The sequence below is a fragment of the Balaenoptera borealis genome, assembly GCF_965194805.1.
Source record: "Balaenoptera borealis genome assembly, chromosome: 20".
Classification (NCBI taxonomy): Eukaryota; Metazoa; Chordata; class Mammalia; order Artiodactyla; family Balaenopteridae; genus Balaenoptera; species Balaenoptera borealis.
Genome location: NC_138879.1, coordinates 17,767,562 through 17,784,416, shown reverse-complemented (window position 1 = coordinate 17,784,416; position 16,855 = coordinate 17,767,562). Strand labels below are relative to the sequence as shown.

General features: G+C 61.6%; 1 protein-coding gene across 5 annotated transcripts in view; it reads right to left on the bottom strand.

Moving 5' to 3' along the window:
* Positions 1-16,855, bottom strand: part of ARHGAP23 (Rho GTPase activating protein 23) — a 73,794-nt gene that overhangs the window by 35,992 nt on the left and 20,947 nt on the right. For 2 of the 5 annotated variants that reach the window (XM_082372150.1, XM_082372152.1), the window contains exons 1-10: positions 15,871-16,340; positions 12,115-12,276; positions 9,526-9,553; positions 8,098-8,193; positions 7,820-7,898; positions 7,602-7,656; positions 3,395-4,559; positions 1,524-1,679; positions 1,197-1,308; positions 986-1,043 (exon numbers count right to left, since the gene is read on the bottom strand). In XM_082372150.1, the coding sequence (XP_082228276.1) occupies positions 986-1,043; positions 1,197-1,308; positions 1,524-1,679; positions 3,395-4,559; positions 7,602-7,656; positions 7,820-7,898; positions 8,098-8,164 (1,692 nt within the window). In that variant the 5' untranslated portion in view covers positions 8,165-8,193; positions 9,526-9,553; positions 12,115-12,276; positions 15,871-16,340. Of the gene's footprint in view, positions 1-985; positions 1,044-1,196; positions 1,309-1,523; positions 1,680-3,394; positions 4,560-5,672; positions 5,824-7,601; positions 7,657-7,819; positions 7,899-8,097; positions 8,253-9,525; positions 9,554-12,114; positions 12,277-15,870; positions 16,341-16,855 lie in introns of those variants that run through there. The other 3 variants (XM_082372151.1, XM_082372153.1, XM_082372154.1) reach the window with 3 other exon arrangements.

Sequence of the window (16,855 nt, the reverse complement as noted above, 5' to 3'; positions counted from 1 at the left end):
CAAGGTATTAAACAAACCGAAGATATCGAGGATTTGAAATCAATATGGTTCTTCCAACCCATCCATAATCAAAAAGATTTAAGGTCATTTCAGAACTGATTCTGTGTCGGGACTTCCCTGGTCGTCCAGTGGTTAAGATTCTGCTCTTCCAACGCAGGGGGCCTGAGTTTGATACCTGGTCAGGGCACTAGATCCCGCATGCTGCAACTAAAGATCCTGCACAAGGCAACGAAGATCCCACACAAGGCAACGAAGATCCCGCGGGCCACAACTAAGACCCAGCACAGCCAGGTCCTGAGGCTGGAAATTTCGGCCTCTCCATCACTCTCAGCCCTGTGTGTCCCCCCCCCCCTTTCCAGGGTGTCCCCTGTCCCCTGAAGACACCATGCAAATACTGACCCAGTACCTCCACAGTGCAGGCACTGTTCTAGGTATGCAGAGGGGTCAGTGAATAAGACGAATGAAATCCCTGCCCTCATGGAGCTTACATTCTAGCTGGGGAGACAGGCAAGAAAGGAGATGGACGCACAAATTGTGTACATGAGAAGTGCTAGGAGAAAAGCAGAGTGGTGAGGGGAGGCATGAAATATCAGGCGTAAAGGCTGAAATTTCACAGAAGGCCTAAACAAATCTAAAGAAAGTGAAAAAGTGAGTCATGTGGCATGTGGACCGTGGAAAGGGCCTTCTAGATGGGAGATGGGGGAGGGGCGGTTGGAAGGACAGTGCAAAGGCCTTGGGAAGGAAGGCTCACGGTGTCTTTAGGTGATGACTGAGCCCACAGAGAGGGTGGGTCACATGGCCGACACGAGGTGAGTGTGGGGACAGCCAAGGCCGGAAGGAGACGGGAGCCGGAGGGGCCCATTTCGGGTTGCAGGAGTCACAGGCCGGGTCCCTCTGCCAAGGCTGGACTCCACAGCTGAGGGGTGGGCCCCTGGGCCCCTCCCCAGACCTCCGACAGCCTCACCTGCACACACGTGCCACTCACCCCGTCAGTGAAGAAGCTTCGGAGCATCCGCAGGCTGGGCACGCGGTTCGGCAGGCGCCTGGGGGGTGAGGACAGAGGATGAGGGCTGCGGGAGGCACAGCCAGGACCTCCCACAAGCCCCAAGGCTCAAAGGCCCTCCCGGGGGAAGCAGGCTGCCCCGGTGTGTAGACGACCCCAGGGCCGAGAGCCCCTCCATAGCCCCCATCCTCACCGCAGAGCCCGGCCCTCGTCCCGGAAGGTGTTGAGCCCGTCGTCGCAGGACTTGGAGCGTTCGGTGGTGATGGCCAGCAGGTAGGAGGAGCGCCGGCCGGCCTTGATGCTGCCTGTGAAGCCGCCCACAGGGGCCCAGGGTCAGCGGGGCAGCAGGCGGGGGCTTGCCCGGAGCCCTCCTGTCTGGGCAGGGCCAAGAGGGGACTCTCCCCGTGGGTCCCCGGGAGGAGCAGAAGCCAGTCGGAAGAGGCCAGACATCAGGCAGCGGGCACCCCTGGGACCAGGCAGCAAGGGAGCGGGTGGGGCTGGGGTCGCGGGCAGCACTCACTGCAGTCCTGGGAGTAATGGCGGCCGAGGGCAAAGGTGAAGGTTGGGGAGGAGGGGCTGGTGCCCAGGACAGGGGCTGAGTTCATGGCGCTGGAGACCACAGCAGAAGCAGGGACGTGCTTGGCTTGGAGGTCAATGCTGGGGCTGGTGGGCTCATCTGCGAGAGCGGAGGGAGCGGTGGGTGAAGGTACCAGAAGGCTGAACCTCTCTGCCCCCTGGCCCCTGCCTCCCATCCGGGCCGGGACCACATCCCCAAGGCTCCAGAAGCCCTCCAGGGCCCTGCTGGCAACATGCCCACTGCCGGTGGAGCTGACCCACCACGGGTCACCTCCCACTGTGGTCATGGAGGCTCAGCCTCTGCCTCCTCCATCACACTGAGGGCACCCAGGGGTGGGGTCGCGCCACCCCTCTTAGTCCTGGCCGGGAGGCCAGCCTCTCTGAGGCCATGGCTGGTGTCTCCCCCATCAGACTGGGAGCTTCTTGAGGATAAGCACCATCTCCCCCATCAGCTGGGGGCTCCTTGAAGGTGGCTGCCACGTCCCCCCACCCCAGACTGGAAGTACCCTGAAACTAAAGACTTCACCTCCCGCCCTCAGACTGGGAGCTTACTGAGACAAGAGGCTGCGTCTGCCCTGTTAGACTGAAGGCTGGCTGGGGCGGGGGGGGGGGGGGGGGGGGCCAGGGCTGTGCCTCCTCTCCTGGCCGGGGCTGCTTCTCCATCACTCCCATGGCTGCCCTAGGGTGAGCTCACCACTCTCAGCCCCAGTTACCATCTCTGGGCTCCTGCTTAGCAGTCCCATGCTCCTGCATCCCAGTCTTCCTCCCAAGCCCCTAGACCCAGCCCGGCTCATCCTGCTCCCTCCATGAGCGCCTCTTACTCAGCCGAAACCTTTTCCTGCCTCGCTCCCTCTCTTTCCCAATATGGAGGTGAAGCTCCACCCTCCAGCAGGGCCAGAAACCTGGGAATCCCTGACCCCTCCACTCTCTTGCCTCTCCCTTACCCAACATCTATTCTAAAGGTGGCAAATTTTCAGTATTCCCTCTGCTCTCAGAATGACATCCCAACTCCCCAGTGACTGACAAGGCCCCTCCAGACCTGTTCCGATGACCTGGAAGGGCATCCTACCTCTCACTTCAGGGTCTTTGCATATTCTAGTCTCTCTCCCTGAACATTCTTACCCTGACTAACTCCCTCAAGTCTTAGCCGAAATTTCCTTTCTCCAAGATTCTCTCCTTGGCCACCATGCCCCGGTCTAGCCCTTCTCTGCCTCCTAGAGCTCCCTGTCCTCCTATCACAAACCCATTCAACTGGATCGTTCTTGTCTGATCATCTGTCCCCATGGTTGGATCACACACTCCAGGAGAGCACGGAGCTAGCACAGTGCCTGACACAAATATGCGTTGGACGGATGGAGGGATGGAGGGTGGATGGAAAGAACAAAGAGTGAAAGGAACAAAGGAACAAAGGAAGGATAGAAAAAGAAAGAAAAAAAGAAAGAATGAAAGGATGGAAGGACAGGTGAAAGGAAGGAAGAATGGAAGAATGGAAGGAAGGAGGGAGGAAGGAGGGAGGAAGGAGGGAGGAAAGGAGAGAAGGAAGGGAGGGAGGAGGGAGGGGGAAGTAAAGGTGGATGGAAAGAAGGCTGGAAGGGTCAGTGAATGGGAGGAAGGATGATGGGATGATGGAAGGGAGACAGAAGGATGGATGGAGGAATGCAAGAATGGATAGTTGGATGGACAGACAGATGCACGGACACAGAAACGGGTTGATCCCATGAGCACCCAACCCAGAGTTTTGCCCACGGTGGCAGGTGGGTGAAGTACAACAGGGCACGGAAAACCAAGTCTCCCAAGACAGCCACCTGCACTCACCGATGAAGGGAATGGAAGCCAGAGAGTCGTCAGTAGTGGCCAAAGGGGCCACCTTTCTGCCCAGGCGTTCCCCTCGCCCACTGGCCTCTGGCTCTGGGGACTCGTCACCAAACCCAAGGTTCATCTGTCTGGAAGGGGGCAGCTGGACCTTGCGGCCCGTTGGAGGCTTCTGCCTCAGGACCACTTCGTCACGGCGATCCTCGGCGGGAGGCTCCAAGGCCCTGGTGCTGGGTTCTGGTCGGACAACTCTTGGTGGTTCAGAGGCCTCCGGTGGGAATGGTGCAGGGGACTGGGCCAAGTTGAAGGTGGGCAGCCCCCCAAAGGGCGAGTCCCGGAAGGAGAGGGCATGCAGAAGGCCAGTCCGGCGCTGGAACGATGGGCTATAGCTCCGGTATCCGATATACCCAGTGTCATCCAGGCCCTGCAGGCCAGGCGGGGGTGGGGCCTGGGGCCCGGGCAGGTCCCTGGGTGGGCAGGCAGGGGTGCGGGCAGACGGACGCTGCGAAGCCCAGCCACAGCGCTCGAAGCGGGGTGACACCAGTGCCCCTGGCCCAAGCGCCTCGGCTGAGCGGGTGGCCCGGCTCAGGTAGTCGTCTGAGCGAGCGCGGTGCCAGCCCTCCTGGCCCAGCTGGCTCAAGGCACCCTGGGAGGTGGAGCAGGGCCACGGGCGGTGGGCAGTCACATCCTCCAGCCGGTCCTGGGAGGCACTGCGGGCCCGGGGGGGCATGGCGGGGCACCGTCTCTCCCCCGCCCTGCGGGGTACTTGGTTCGACAGCCAGTGTGACAAGGCCTGCTGGCACTCCAGTCTGCTGGGGGGCGCCCGGCTGCCAGGCTCCGGGAAGGCACGAAGCGTCCGGGGCTCCGAGGGGAGGCGGGGGAAGGCACCAGGGCTGGGGCGGGGCTGGCTCATCCCCAAGGAAGGGTTGTCCGGATGGGAGCGGGCAGTAGACGGGATGCGCGGCCCCGGGTCACTCCAGGCAGCAGGACTCCGGGGGTCACTGGGCAGTGCTGAGAGCGGCTCAGGCACCATAGTGGCCCAGGTAGAGACCCGGGCCGGCGGGGCGTAGGTCTTTCGGGGGTAGCAGATCGGGGGTGGCTCTGGGATGCTCCGGGCCTCTCCAGAATACGGCTCGTTCCCCTTCAGGTAGGCGTCCTGGGAGTAGGCCTGGCCAGGGACACAGAGGCAGGTAAGCAGGTCTGAACAGGCCTCACAGGGGAAGGCTACAGCAGCCCCTGGAGGCCAAGGTCTCCAGAGAAGGGGACTGAAGGGAGGGGACCAAGCAGGGGGAGTCCTGAGCGGGTGGGGGTGAGAGGGCATGCTCCAAAGAGAGTCGGGGGGAGGACAAAGAAATAAGATGCCTTTGAGAGTCTTACACACATACACACACACACACACACACACACACACACACACACACACACTCACACACTCACTTGAGAAAGAGCCAGGATTTTTCTAAGACTTATGACAAGGACTGCCTTTAGCCACAAACATTCCAACATCTGTTTTCTGGGGTCCTCCCCCGATGCTGGCCTCAGCTGCCTCCCTGCTTTCTTATGTCCAATGGTGCCCACAGACCCTCAGGCGGAGCTGGGAAACCCTACCAGAGACCAGTCAAGGTGGCAGATGACAGGGGAGGAAGCGGCCTAAGGGGTGTGTCCAGGGTGGGGTGGGCTGGGGGTGGGCGGGGGCTGGGAGAGCCCAGCTGTCCCTCCATCGCCCGGATGGGAAGCTGAGGGCCTGGCTCCTGGGCCACTGGGGTGAGGAGGAACTTGCTTCTCTGGGCCAGGCTTGGGGGAGGGGCCAGACTGGCTAAGGGGCCTTGGGCCACCTTCTGGCACCCCAGGCCTGGAATTTGGCGCTGGGAGCTGAGGCTGACGCTGCATTGCTGAGGAGTGACAGGGCCGGCGCCCAGGCCCAGCCAAAAAAGGAGGCGGCCCCCAGGGACAGCAGCCTTGTGGCTCTGGCCTAGCCTGGCCCACGATGGGCTGCCCGGGGCCCTATCTCAGGGTGAAGTATCAAAGAGGGAGGGTGAAACCGAACACACATACACACACACACACATCACAAGGAGACACAGGAAAATACACACCCAGAGACACACTCACACACACATAGAGAAACACAATGAGACATACACACAGACAAATAACTACACCTCCAGTCCCAGGCACACACATCATGAGATGAGGACGAGCTAAACCACACCCCTGTACTCAACCCCCTTCGGACCCACACGCCGGCCGGCCAGCCGGCCGGCCGGGGACACGCACGTACCTCTCCCTCCTGCCATCCTGCCGGCTCCTCGGACTCCCCACATCACGGCAGTGGCGGCAGCATCCCGGCCCGCCTCCACCCTCCCCCCGCCCCCCGCTAAATCCCACTGACCACTGTACCGGCCCTGGCCTCCGTCCCCCCAGTCTGCCCTCCCCGCGGCTGCCCTCGGCCCCCACCGGCTCTCTCGCTGGCAGGAGGAGGAGGGAGGGGAGGATGGGTGTGGAGGGGCCTCGCCGCGTCGGCGGTGGCGTCAGCGGCTGCCGCGGCCCCATTGGCCTCCAGCCTTGGCTCCCAACCACAGGAATGCCTGGGCCCCACCCTCTGGCCAGCCAGGGAGAGGGGGGCCAGCTGAGGCCCCCAGATGCTGACATCTGGGGCTGCCTGCCCACCCGAGCCTGGGCAGCAGAGCTCAAGGCTGCTGCCCCCTCCGGCTGGAGAGAGCAACGCCCCAGGTCCCGCCCTGTCACACCCCACCCCCCCCAGCACGCCGCCCTCAGCCTGGGGAAGGGCGTACTGGCAGGGCCCTGGAGACTTGGGGAGAGCCGCCCACCCCTCTGCGCCCCCACCCCTGCCTCCCCCTCCCCAGGAAGGGCAAGGGGACAATCGAGGTCACGGGCTGGAGGTTCCCAGAGGGGCATGGGGCCAAGCATGGCATTGTGATTACAGTGATTGTGAGAGCACATCCAGGGCAGAAGCCAGCACGGCGGCTCCCAGGACCTCCCAGGCTTGGCCCTCGGCCGTCTCCCAGAGGGGCAGTGACCTCGGGGGCAAGCAAGCTGGCATCTGGCTGGCACCCATGAGACCAGGAAACTGGGCACTGGGCAGAGAGGACTGCTCTGGACTCGGGGTCAGAGCTGGGGGCGAAACAGAGAGAGGCAGCCTGTGTGTGTGAGTGTGCGTGTGTGACGCGCATAGAGTGCGTGGCATAAACGGGTACATGTGTGAGTGCAGTGTCTGCCGCGTGCAGCGTCTGTGGTACCTGCTCTGTGAGCGGTGGGTGAATGCCGAGTGCTAGCTGTGAAGGAAGGGGCATTTGCACTCGCATCGTGATTGTGGAAGTCTGGGTTGCTGTGACACCGGTGAGCGCACGCGCCTGTGCTGGGATGGAGCAGGCTGCGATGTCTGTGGGCGTACGTGTTGTGACTACAGCAAACATCTGTGATGCCATAAGTGTTCATGTTGCGGTGGTGAGAAGTCCAGGTGTATGTGGTGGGACACGCTGCGGTGCTGTGTTGTGGGGATCTGAGATGCGGAGGAGTGTGTGGTGCGCTGTGATGTTTGGGGTCGTGGGTGTGGGGTAGTGGGTGCCTGTGTGTAGCACTGAGGGGTGGTGTGTATCGTGGTAAGTGCCTGGTAGGGTGTGTCTGGCAGGTGGTGTGCGTTATCACATACTGCAGTGTACGGTGTGCTAGTTGAAGGGTGGGCTGTGTGCGGCTGTGTATCTAGTGTTCTCTGCTTATGTATCGGGTGGTCCATGGTATGCTGTGTGAATGGGAGCACATGACAGTGGGGTACTGTGTGTGTGTGTGTGTGTGTGTGTGTGGACACATCTATAGGAGACACGCTCACTCGAGGCCAGGCAGGGAGGGGTGTGAGGAACAGGTGTCTCACGGGAGCCACAGGAACGTGCCAGTCTGGCAGGGCCCGCTGGGCCACGCTCCTTCCGGACACCCTGGCAGGAATCCTGCCGGCCAAGGCCAGCGCCTCCCCCTCCCCCAGCACAGCCCCGATTGGATTGAAGCAACCAGCAGCCCCAGCCCGGGGACGGGCCTGGCATCCCCAGTTGGGCAATGCCGGGCTGGTGCTGCCCCCACACTCTCTCCTCCGCCTCCCAGAGGGCCCGATGCAGGAGCGAGGCCCAAGGAGAAGGGCTGCATCCTGCCCCCAGCACCCAGGGTCCTCCACCTCAGATAGCAGGGCAGGACTCACCAGCTGGAGGATGTCCTCGTCCTTGGGCATGATGGAGAGTTCCAGAGTATCATCGCTACAGAGACAGGGCAGGGGGTCAGGCCAGGCTGAGGCAACAGGGTCTGGGAGAACAGGGATCCTGGTCGCCAGGGCACCACCAGGGCCAAGGGGGTGGGGTGAGTAGGGACTTGTGAGTGGGCTGGGGGCTCTCGTGGGAGAAGGGAGGCAGGGGCGCTCACCTATTCTGGATCAGAGCTATGACCTGGGAGTAGGTCTTCCCGATGACGCTCTCCCCATTCACCTTCACCAGCCGGTCTCCTGGGGACCAGGGACAGGGCCACAGGTGAGCAGGCCAAAGGGTGTCAATGGCCCTACCTGAGAACCCCTGTACCATGTATGGATGACAGTGGCGGACAGGAGCCTCCCCAACACCTGGATCCCAAAATTCCATCCTAACCAGAGGGTAGGAGAAGAGACCCACAGCGGTGCGATGAGCCAGGTAACTGGGACAGCTCACCTGTTCGAAGCCCCGCCCTATGGGCGGGGCCATCATCCTTCACATTCTTGACAAAGATGGTGTCCATGGGCTCCAGGCAGTGCCGGGGGGAGGGTCCTGGTGAGCATCAGCCAGGTTAGCTGGGGGTGGCTGCTGAAGGTCACACCCATGCACAGCTACACACACAGGGGACACACACTCAGAGAGTGATCACACTCACACGGACACAAACACAGACCCACACATCCACAGGGACACGGATGCACAGGATCAGACAAGACAACACACTGCTGGGAAAATGAAAACACACGGAGTCACTCCTTAAATGGCTCCTGCGTCCCAGCACTGTGCTAGAAAGTAGACTACAAAGGATGGACAGACATGGCCCTTGCCCTTCCCGAGCTCACAGTCTAGAGGGGCAGGCAGACAGACGTGTGTGTGTGCGCGCGCGCACACACACACACACACACACACACACACGTCACAAGACAGAGGAAGGGTGCCATGAAAGTCCTGAAGATACACAGCAGGGAGGAAAACCCACACGCACAGAGCGTGTCCACACCCAGATCCAAGGAGATCCAAGCAAGACCCTGAGGCTCACAGAGACCCAGCACCTGCACCTCCCACCCCACTCCCTTCCCCAGTGTCAGGGGACTCCAAGCAGAGGCCTAAGGATCCCGGGACTGGCACTCGGCCCTTCATGACATCACGTTACACCCCAGCAATACTCCTCCGCTGCTAAGTGCTAACTGCTAACTGTTAACTGTCTCCACCAGAGAAACGGGCCTGCTCTAGGGCAGCTGGCTCCTCCCCCATCACAGGCCTCTGCAATGGGGATTCGGGAAGACAGTGGCCCCATGGTTGCCCAGCAAAAGCCCCAGTGGCAGAGAAGGAAGTCTGCCTGTTCAAGGGGTTCTGCCTTGAATACCCCGGGAAGCCTGGGTTCCAGTAAGGAGCCGTTTGGGAGAGCAAGGGTGACAGCCAGGGGAGTTAGGCTCACATCTGAACAGAGAAAGACCTCAGGGCCCCCGTTATGCCCCGAGAACCCCAGTGCCTCTATCCCCAAGGACAGCCCTTGATCAGCGGCGCACTACCTCCTGCCGCAAGGGCCCTGCAGGCCCTGCCTCTGCCTCCATCTAGGCTGGGAGTAACTCCAGGGCAGGGGTCAGGGCTTAGAAACCTATCTGCTCCCCAGAACGCCACCCCCAGCGCGGAATGGACAGACGCAGAGGAAGACAACTGCGAGAAAAGAAAGGGAGGTCAGAGAGAGTGAGCAGAGGCTTAGAGCGGACACACAGGGAAGAGCCAAGACAGGGGCGTCAGTCAAGGGTGGGGGGCGCAGCAGAATCCAGGCTGACTTGTGGGGAGAGGGAGAGACACAGAAGCGGGAGGACCAGTCCCAGCTCAGCCCCAGCCCCTGGAGCCCAGCCCCCTGCCACTCCTCACCTCCTCCTCGGCCTCCATTCTCTTCCTCCTGCAGGGAACAGAGGTGGGTGTGGGCCCTCGGCAGCACAGGGGGAGGCCCAGCTCCACCTGGGAGGGCCCCTTCAAGCTCCTCCACCCGGCAGCCTCCCCTCTTATCATCTTTCAACTAGCCCAGCAGCCAGAGTGGGTGGGAGGGGTGCCCACGGGGAGGTCAAGTCCCAGGCAGTGTCCCCGGGTAACAGGAGCCCGCTCTCATGCCTGCCGTTCCTACCCGCATCAGCATCTCAGCCATCCGAAAGGCCCCAATCCAATGGGGGACCCACGACCCCTTCCCTTGGGGAGCTTGAAGCCCAATGGGGGAGGGCCCAAACACACTCACACGCAGACAGGACCCAGGCAGACACAGATAAGCAGGCATGACAAGTGCAAACAGTGGCTATCAGCTCTTAGAGAATGGGGAGGGAAGGCCTGATTAGAGCCCCTCTGGGAGGGGTTTTAAGGCAAGTTTGAGGCCGGCTGGGAGAAGGTATTCTGGGTGAGGTGAGTGGAGTGTGCTGGCACTTGGTGGCAGAAACAGGACTGGATCAACTGAGCTGAAGCAGAAGGAGTGTCAACACCAGCAAGTGACAGGAGTCAGACTAAAGCTTTCAGGTTTGAAAGCAGAGAAAGAGGGAGCCAGTGAAGGTTCTTGAGTGGGCTGGAGTAGATGTGAAAATACTTCTGGCATCTAGGTGCAGGGCTAAGAAATGGAGTCGACGAGACCCACTAGGGAGGCCTCTGGGGTCATCCTGGTGAGTGAGGGGGCGGGGCAGGGCACTGCATCTGGGGAGGAATCAGGAACAAGGGCAAGAAGAAGTCAGAGAGACAGGGCAGGCCAGCAGGATGTGGCATCTTCGAGTTGGACAGGACCTTTGGGGTCATCTTGTCTAATCCTCTCTACAGATCATCCATTTTACAGATGACAGGGTGTGACTTGTCCAGGGCCACTCAGAGACAATAGAGGAGCCAGTGCTGGAACCCAGGACTCTTGGGCATCCCACCCAGGACAGGAAGGCTGCTGGGCTCTGCTGGAGAGCAGTCCCTCTGGCCCTGCCCTCCCGTGCGGGGAGCGTGCCCGCTGATGTGAGCTGACAGCACAGTGAGTGGGTCGCAGAGGCAGATGGATGCATTGAGACGGCTGAGCTCCCTGTGGGCTCCCAGCCCTGGGCATGTTCTGGAAAGGGATGGAGCCCGTCCCTGGCTTGCTCTGCCCCAGGGTCTTCCAGCCCCCCATGTGAGCGAGGTCTCTCTGAGACAGGTCCGCCACCCAGTCTAGACCACTCAGGCTGTGTCTGCAGGGTCACCCTCAGCAGGGTTCCCTGAGAGAAGGTGGAAGGGCCAGGAAGGAGGGACATTCTGGAGAAGGAGGGAAGGACCGGAGGGAGGTTCCAGGGAACTGGGAGGCTGGTGTCCTTGGGCATAAGGGGAGAGGCAGCGCCCCTCCCACACACCATCAGCCCCCACTTATAGCCAGTGCGAAGAGTTTGTGCAGGGGCCCCAGACTCAGACACAGGTGTGAGAGCTGCACAGCGACACGTACACATGAAGCGTATACACAGACACGTGTCTAGATACACACGCATGCACGTACATGACTAGCATACCATGCATGCACGTGTGCATACAAAGAGACACGTGCAGGCACACAGACACAGGCAGAGAAATCCAATGCCTTGGTTCTCTGGCAGGTGGGACTAAGCTCCCCAAGGGAGAGTCCCCCAACAGCTGTGCCGGCCCGTCCCAGCCCTGGGGGAGGGGAGAAACAGGTTCACGGACTCTAGAATAAATCTTTCTCCCCTCCTGCTGGGAGAGAGGTGGGGGAAGGGAGCTGGCCCCTCCTTGGGAGCCCTGGTTCCTGCCTAGGCCCCCCTCATGTCTTCCTGTCAGGGACCCCCTCCCCCAGCCCACACCGTGGCTTAGGCTGAGTAGCCCTGGTTCCTGGACTCGGAGAACTAGACGTTCATATTAGGGTTGGAAGGGCCCTCAGGGGTCAAATAGATCAATGCCCTCAGGAGATGGAAGGAGAAATGGGGCCCAGAGAGGGTGAGACCACCCAAGATCCACAGTGAGTTAGGAGTCGTACCAGGACTGGAACCCAGGTCTCCAGCCCAGCCCAGGGCTCTTTCCAGGCCCAAATCTGGGCCAGCATGGGCCTGGGGCGCTCTGGGAGGGGTCCCGGAGGTGTGTGAGGACAGACTCCCGGAGAGCTCAGGCTAGGGAGCGGCAACTAACCCAGCTCAGAAGCGGCCAGTGGACACGGGTCCCCGGAAGCCCATCTCTCTGAGAAGCTGCTCACCTTCCAGAGGCTGAGAGTCGGGGGGGGCACCCCGGCTCCCCCACCTCTAGCTCCTTGCCCCGAGCCAGCCTCGGCCCCTTCTCCTGAGAAGACTGAGCCCAGAGCGGGCGGGGGCTTGTCTACGATCACCCCACACAAACGACCCAGCCAGTGCTGCCCCTGCCTCTCGGTGACCCTCTTCTCCAGGCCACAGAAGCACCGGGGAGGGGGCAGCGCAAAGGAATCCCCCCTGAAAGCTCCCTCAGGCCAGGCCGGCAGGGGCACAGGACGTGTACCTTCAGGCTACAGTGCACAGCGGACTCAGGCGGGTACACGATGAAGTGGCGCAGGGTGAAGCCAAAGCCGTCCTGGAGGCTTTTGTGCAGCAGCAGTGTCCTCGGGCCCTGCCAGGGGAGGGGGCGCCCGGGAAAGCACCCATCTCTTGGGCCCAGTGGCAGCTGTGGGAGCACAGGGAGCCAGAGTGAGACGCCAGTCTGCACACTGCCTCCTGCAGCCCAGAGGTCCTGGGGGGCTGCCAGGTGCACGGACCCTCTTGTGCCCTGACCGACCCCCTGCTCTCCCCTTCCTCCTTCCCTTCCCCCCTCATCAGCCCAACAGCTTCTTCCTTCTTTCTTTCCTCAATCCCCTCACAACACCTTTGTGTCCAGGGAAATAACAGTGCAGCGAGCCAGGTGTCCATTCAATTCAGTTCGGCCAACGTTCACTGACTCTGGACACACAGCCTTCCTGCCTGGGAAGTGCCTGCCGCTGTCTGAGCTCATTCCCGTCTGCTGCCCGCGCTCATTCCCGCCTGCTGCCCAATCTCACACAGGCACACACGCACACCTAGGCAGACACAGACCCATCCATACGCACTCATGCACACAGGACACATCACAAACACCCAGACAAGCACACTCATGTGCAAAGGTGCACAGACACACCGATGAGCACGTACACGCTCACTCAGGTAGACACACAGACACACGCACACAGCACACACAGGCGCAGAGAGACTGACGCACACATGCATCCTTCCGGAGCAGCAGCAGGAACAGGTGGGGCACTACGAGCCACAAGGGAGTGGACTGGACATCAGAGAGTCCACTGAAGGAGCTGAGGCTCGGAGCCCAGCCCAGAGGCCCGGTTGGCTCACCGGAACTGAGCGGAGAACCGGGTGGGGCAGGGGGAGACACTCCGCTGCCCTCTGGCCGCCCCACCGGAATACTTGGGACTCCCCAAGATGACAGGGCAGAGGGTGTCTGAAGACAAGGGTTTGGGGGCACACGGGTCTGTTTCTGAGGCAAGAGGGAGAAGAGGAGGATAGTGCCTGAGAGGGGGCTCCCTTCAGGTGCCCTGCTCGGACACAGAGAGGGAAAGTGGGTGACAGGAGGGTGTCAGAGAAATGGGTACACAGGGAGGCAGATGGCAGACTGGAGGACATGGGAGCCACGGGCAGGCTGCCTAGTGAAAAGCCAGGAGGGCTCCCTCGGGGGCTCTTTAACCCCTGATCTCGGGCAGCCTAACCTACCTGGTGCCCCTAACCCAAACCCCTCAAAGGGCAAGAAGCCCCTCCCCCACCCTCAACAGTCCTCACCCCCTCATTCCTCCTTGGCACCAGGCAGGAGCCTTCAGCTGCGGGAAGACAGGTGCGGCCGGGTGCAGAGGGAAGAAGCCCATCGGTTTCGGGGTGAGGGGCTCCCACTTCACTACGAAGTTCCCCTGGCTTCCCCAGCTCGAATCCGCCACTCAAATGTACTGATACTGAGGAGTCCCTGCATGCATCCATCCACCCTCTTGTTCACACATGCGGCAGGAGGAGCAGGTCCTGTGCCCAGCCCTAAGCTAGTGATTTCTGCAGGGGGTGGGAGGCTGGGCTGCATGGGGCGGGAGGTTTGGGGAGGGGATATCCTCAAATCTCAGAAGATTAAAGAAAAACGTAACAGAGGCAATAGGCTTACTTGGTACAGTCCCAGAGGACACAGCCAGGTGGAAGATACGAGGAGGCCGAGTCAAGCTCTGGGCCAGGGAGACCATTCTATAATCACATACATCTGCAAAGCTACCGGGATAAGGCTGTGAATTCTCTGTCCTCACAAGGGTCCAAGCAAAAGCTGGACAACCCCCATCCAGGAGGCCTTAGGAGGACTTAGCAGGGATTCTGGCATCGGGCAGGAGGTCCAGTGATGGCCCCTCAGCTCCTTCCACTTGTGGCTATAGTCTGGACTCTCCCGCTGAGCCCCACACCCCCATGGGGGTCTGAGGAGCCCAGAGGAGAAAATTCTCTGGGAATTCTGCTGAGGTCTGAAATCCCCTGGATTTCCTATCTCTACGGACCTGGCAAGGAACTGATCAGGGAGGGAAGAGGGCCTCAGGGGACCCTCCACTGCCCCCTCCTACCAAAACCCCTGCTCTTGCCCAGTGTGGGGTGCCTCCCCTGAATGCCCTCCACCCGGGCTCTGGGCTGAGGCTGTTCACAGGGCCTATTGTTTTGCTGGTGTCCTGGATTAAGGTTTAAGCCACCAGCTGCCCCAGTGACGAGAAGTGGCTGGGACAGGTCCCCGCACGTCCCCCACCTTTCCCCCAGCACACATCCTGACTGGAGCTGCCAGCTGCCTGGGGGTGCCACTCCCGGGGGCGGTTGGGGGGGTTGGAGGAGGGGCCTGTAATCCAGGGCAGTGGGCATGCCTTTCTCTCTCAGGTCCTCTCCTCACCCAGGCATGCCCCCTCCCTTAGCTCTCCCTCTCCCTTTCCTCTTTTCCTTCCTTCCAGTGTTCCTTCCCCCATCCCTGCCAACGAGGTTCCTGAGAATGTCAGTGTGGTAATCCCCCGCCACAGCTACCACACCCCTGCCTGAAGAGGAGACACTGAGGCCCCCATCAGTGGCCAGATTTCGCCACTCTCCCGTGGGAAGTTCTTCCTTAGGTTTAACCTCAGTCCTTCATTCTATTATACATGCATGTTTCCTCTCCTCTCCTTCCCTCCAATCTGGGACAATACTGGGTCTTGCTCTCCTCTTGAGGGGGAGGGAGGTGACAGATGCAGAAACAGAGAAGGGAGCAGCAATGGAAGGTGATTAGATTGGGAAGAGGTACAGTTCACACACATCCCCACCTCTGCTGTCTAAGGTAGGCACAGAGACAAGGGGAAGGAGAGCGAGAGGCTCAGAAAACATAGGGACATCACTGATTAATGCTCCCAGGCCCAGATCTATTTCCAAACACTCCCACTCTCATGTCAGGAAAGAAAGAGACATCCAGAAATACAGCTGATGGTGGGAGAAGGGCAGGTGACCCCAGGGCCACAAATTAGACAGAACTGGACACGTGGTGGTTTGGCAACACCAGGAACTAGAACCCAGGAGTCCTGCTCCTCCCCTCCCCCAGGAGCATAAAGAGGTCATTGCAGGGAGCACAGCTTTCATGCCGGGCATGGCGCCCACTGTGACTCACGCCCTCCCAGCCTGGTCGATCCCGGACATCAGAAACGCTGTCCCCACCCCCCTCTCCAGCCCTGTCAGTCCTCACCCTGAGATCACTCATTACCCGCTGGGGCCCATTCTGCCACCTCAGCCTCCTTGGCTCACTTGAAAACCCTTGTGTGTCTCTGCGCCCAGGTCCCCTACCAGGGAGACGGCAGAGTGATGCCCTTCCTGCTTCATTAGGGTACCCCTGCGTGGTTCTGACTCAGGGTCACTGCCAGCCCGAACTCTGCAGGATTCCATGTCCTGGCATCTCTTCAAACAACCCTGCTCCCTTCCATCCTTCCACCGCCTGTAAACCAAGAGGCTTGAGCCCACTGGAGGCCACCAGCAGACTGAGGGTTGTAATCCGGCACCCCTGGAAAAGCTCTCAGCCAGGAGCCTGCCGCCCTCACCTGCATCTCTCCAGCTTCTCACTCACTCCCCACTCCGGGGGGGATCGGTCCCGAAGCGCAGGGCGCACACAGCTCAAGGAACGCAGGGAGTTGGTGGCCCGATCCCACCCACCGGAGCGAGGCCTGCCCGGACCCCTAGCCCTGCCTCCGACCCCGTTGGCCCCCGAGGCGCTCACCCTGGCCGGACGCTGCCCGGGCGCGCAGCGGTCGCTGTGGCTGAGGCACGGCAGCCAGAGGCAGCGCGGCTCCGGGGCGCTGCAGTCCACGCCGACGGCGCGCTCCCAGCGCCAGCCCCCGGCCCCCGCGCGCTCCACGCGCCACACCGCGCTGCCCACGAGCGCCGCGGCCGGCGGGGGCCCCCGGGCCCGGCCGCCGCCCCGGCCCCAGCGCGCCGTGTGCCCGGCTTCCGGAGACCGGCGCGCTGCGCGGGGGCCGGCGGCCGCTCCTCGGCGCCCGGCGGGCGGCGTCCTCGGCCCCCCGGGCGGCGGCGGCGGCGGCGGCGGGCGGGCCCCGGGGGTCCCCGCCCGCCCCCCGGAGCCACGGGCCCGGAGCCCTGGGGCCCCGAGGGGACGGACGGCCCGCGCGGACGGCGGCAGGACGGCTGCAGCAGCTCCGCGCCTTCCGCGCCTCCCGGCCGAGGGCGCCTGAGCCCGGACACGCCGGCGAGTCTCGCAGGGCAGACGCCTCCCCCTCCGGGGCGGCCCCTGTGCGCGGCCGCCCCATCCCACACACTCACACCCCCACACACGAGAGGCCCTGCACAGCGCCCCCGCAGTCACACACGTACACTCACACACACACACACACACACACACAGCCCACTCACACAAAAACTTACTGTACCTGCCCGCGCACGCTTATACTCCTTCCAGGCCAAAGCTCAACCAGCTGCCTGCGCCCCAGAGAAATACACATTCCCGCGCGTACATATGTAAACACACACCCAACCCACCTCTACAGACCCGCACCACACACACATCTAGACACCCCACACCCTCCCCCCCCCCACACACAGTCACTCACTCTCCCTCTGCCCACATACCCCACACAAACACACACACAAACACACTATTCCCCTCATATACACATTGCACGTGGACATCCTTCTGTATGCACACACACTTTGGACACCCTCCCATGGGTACAATGGCCCACATACCC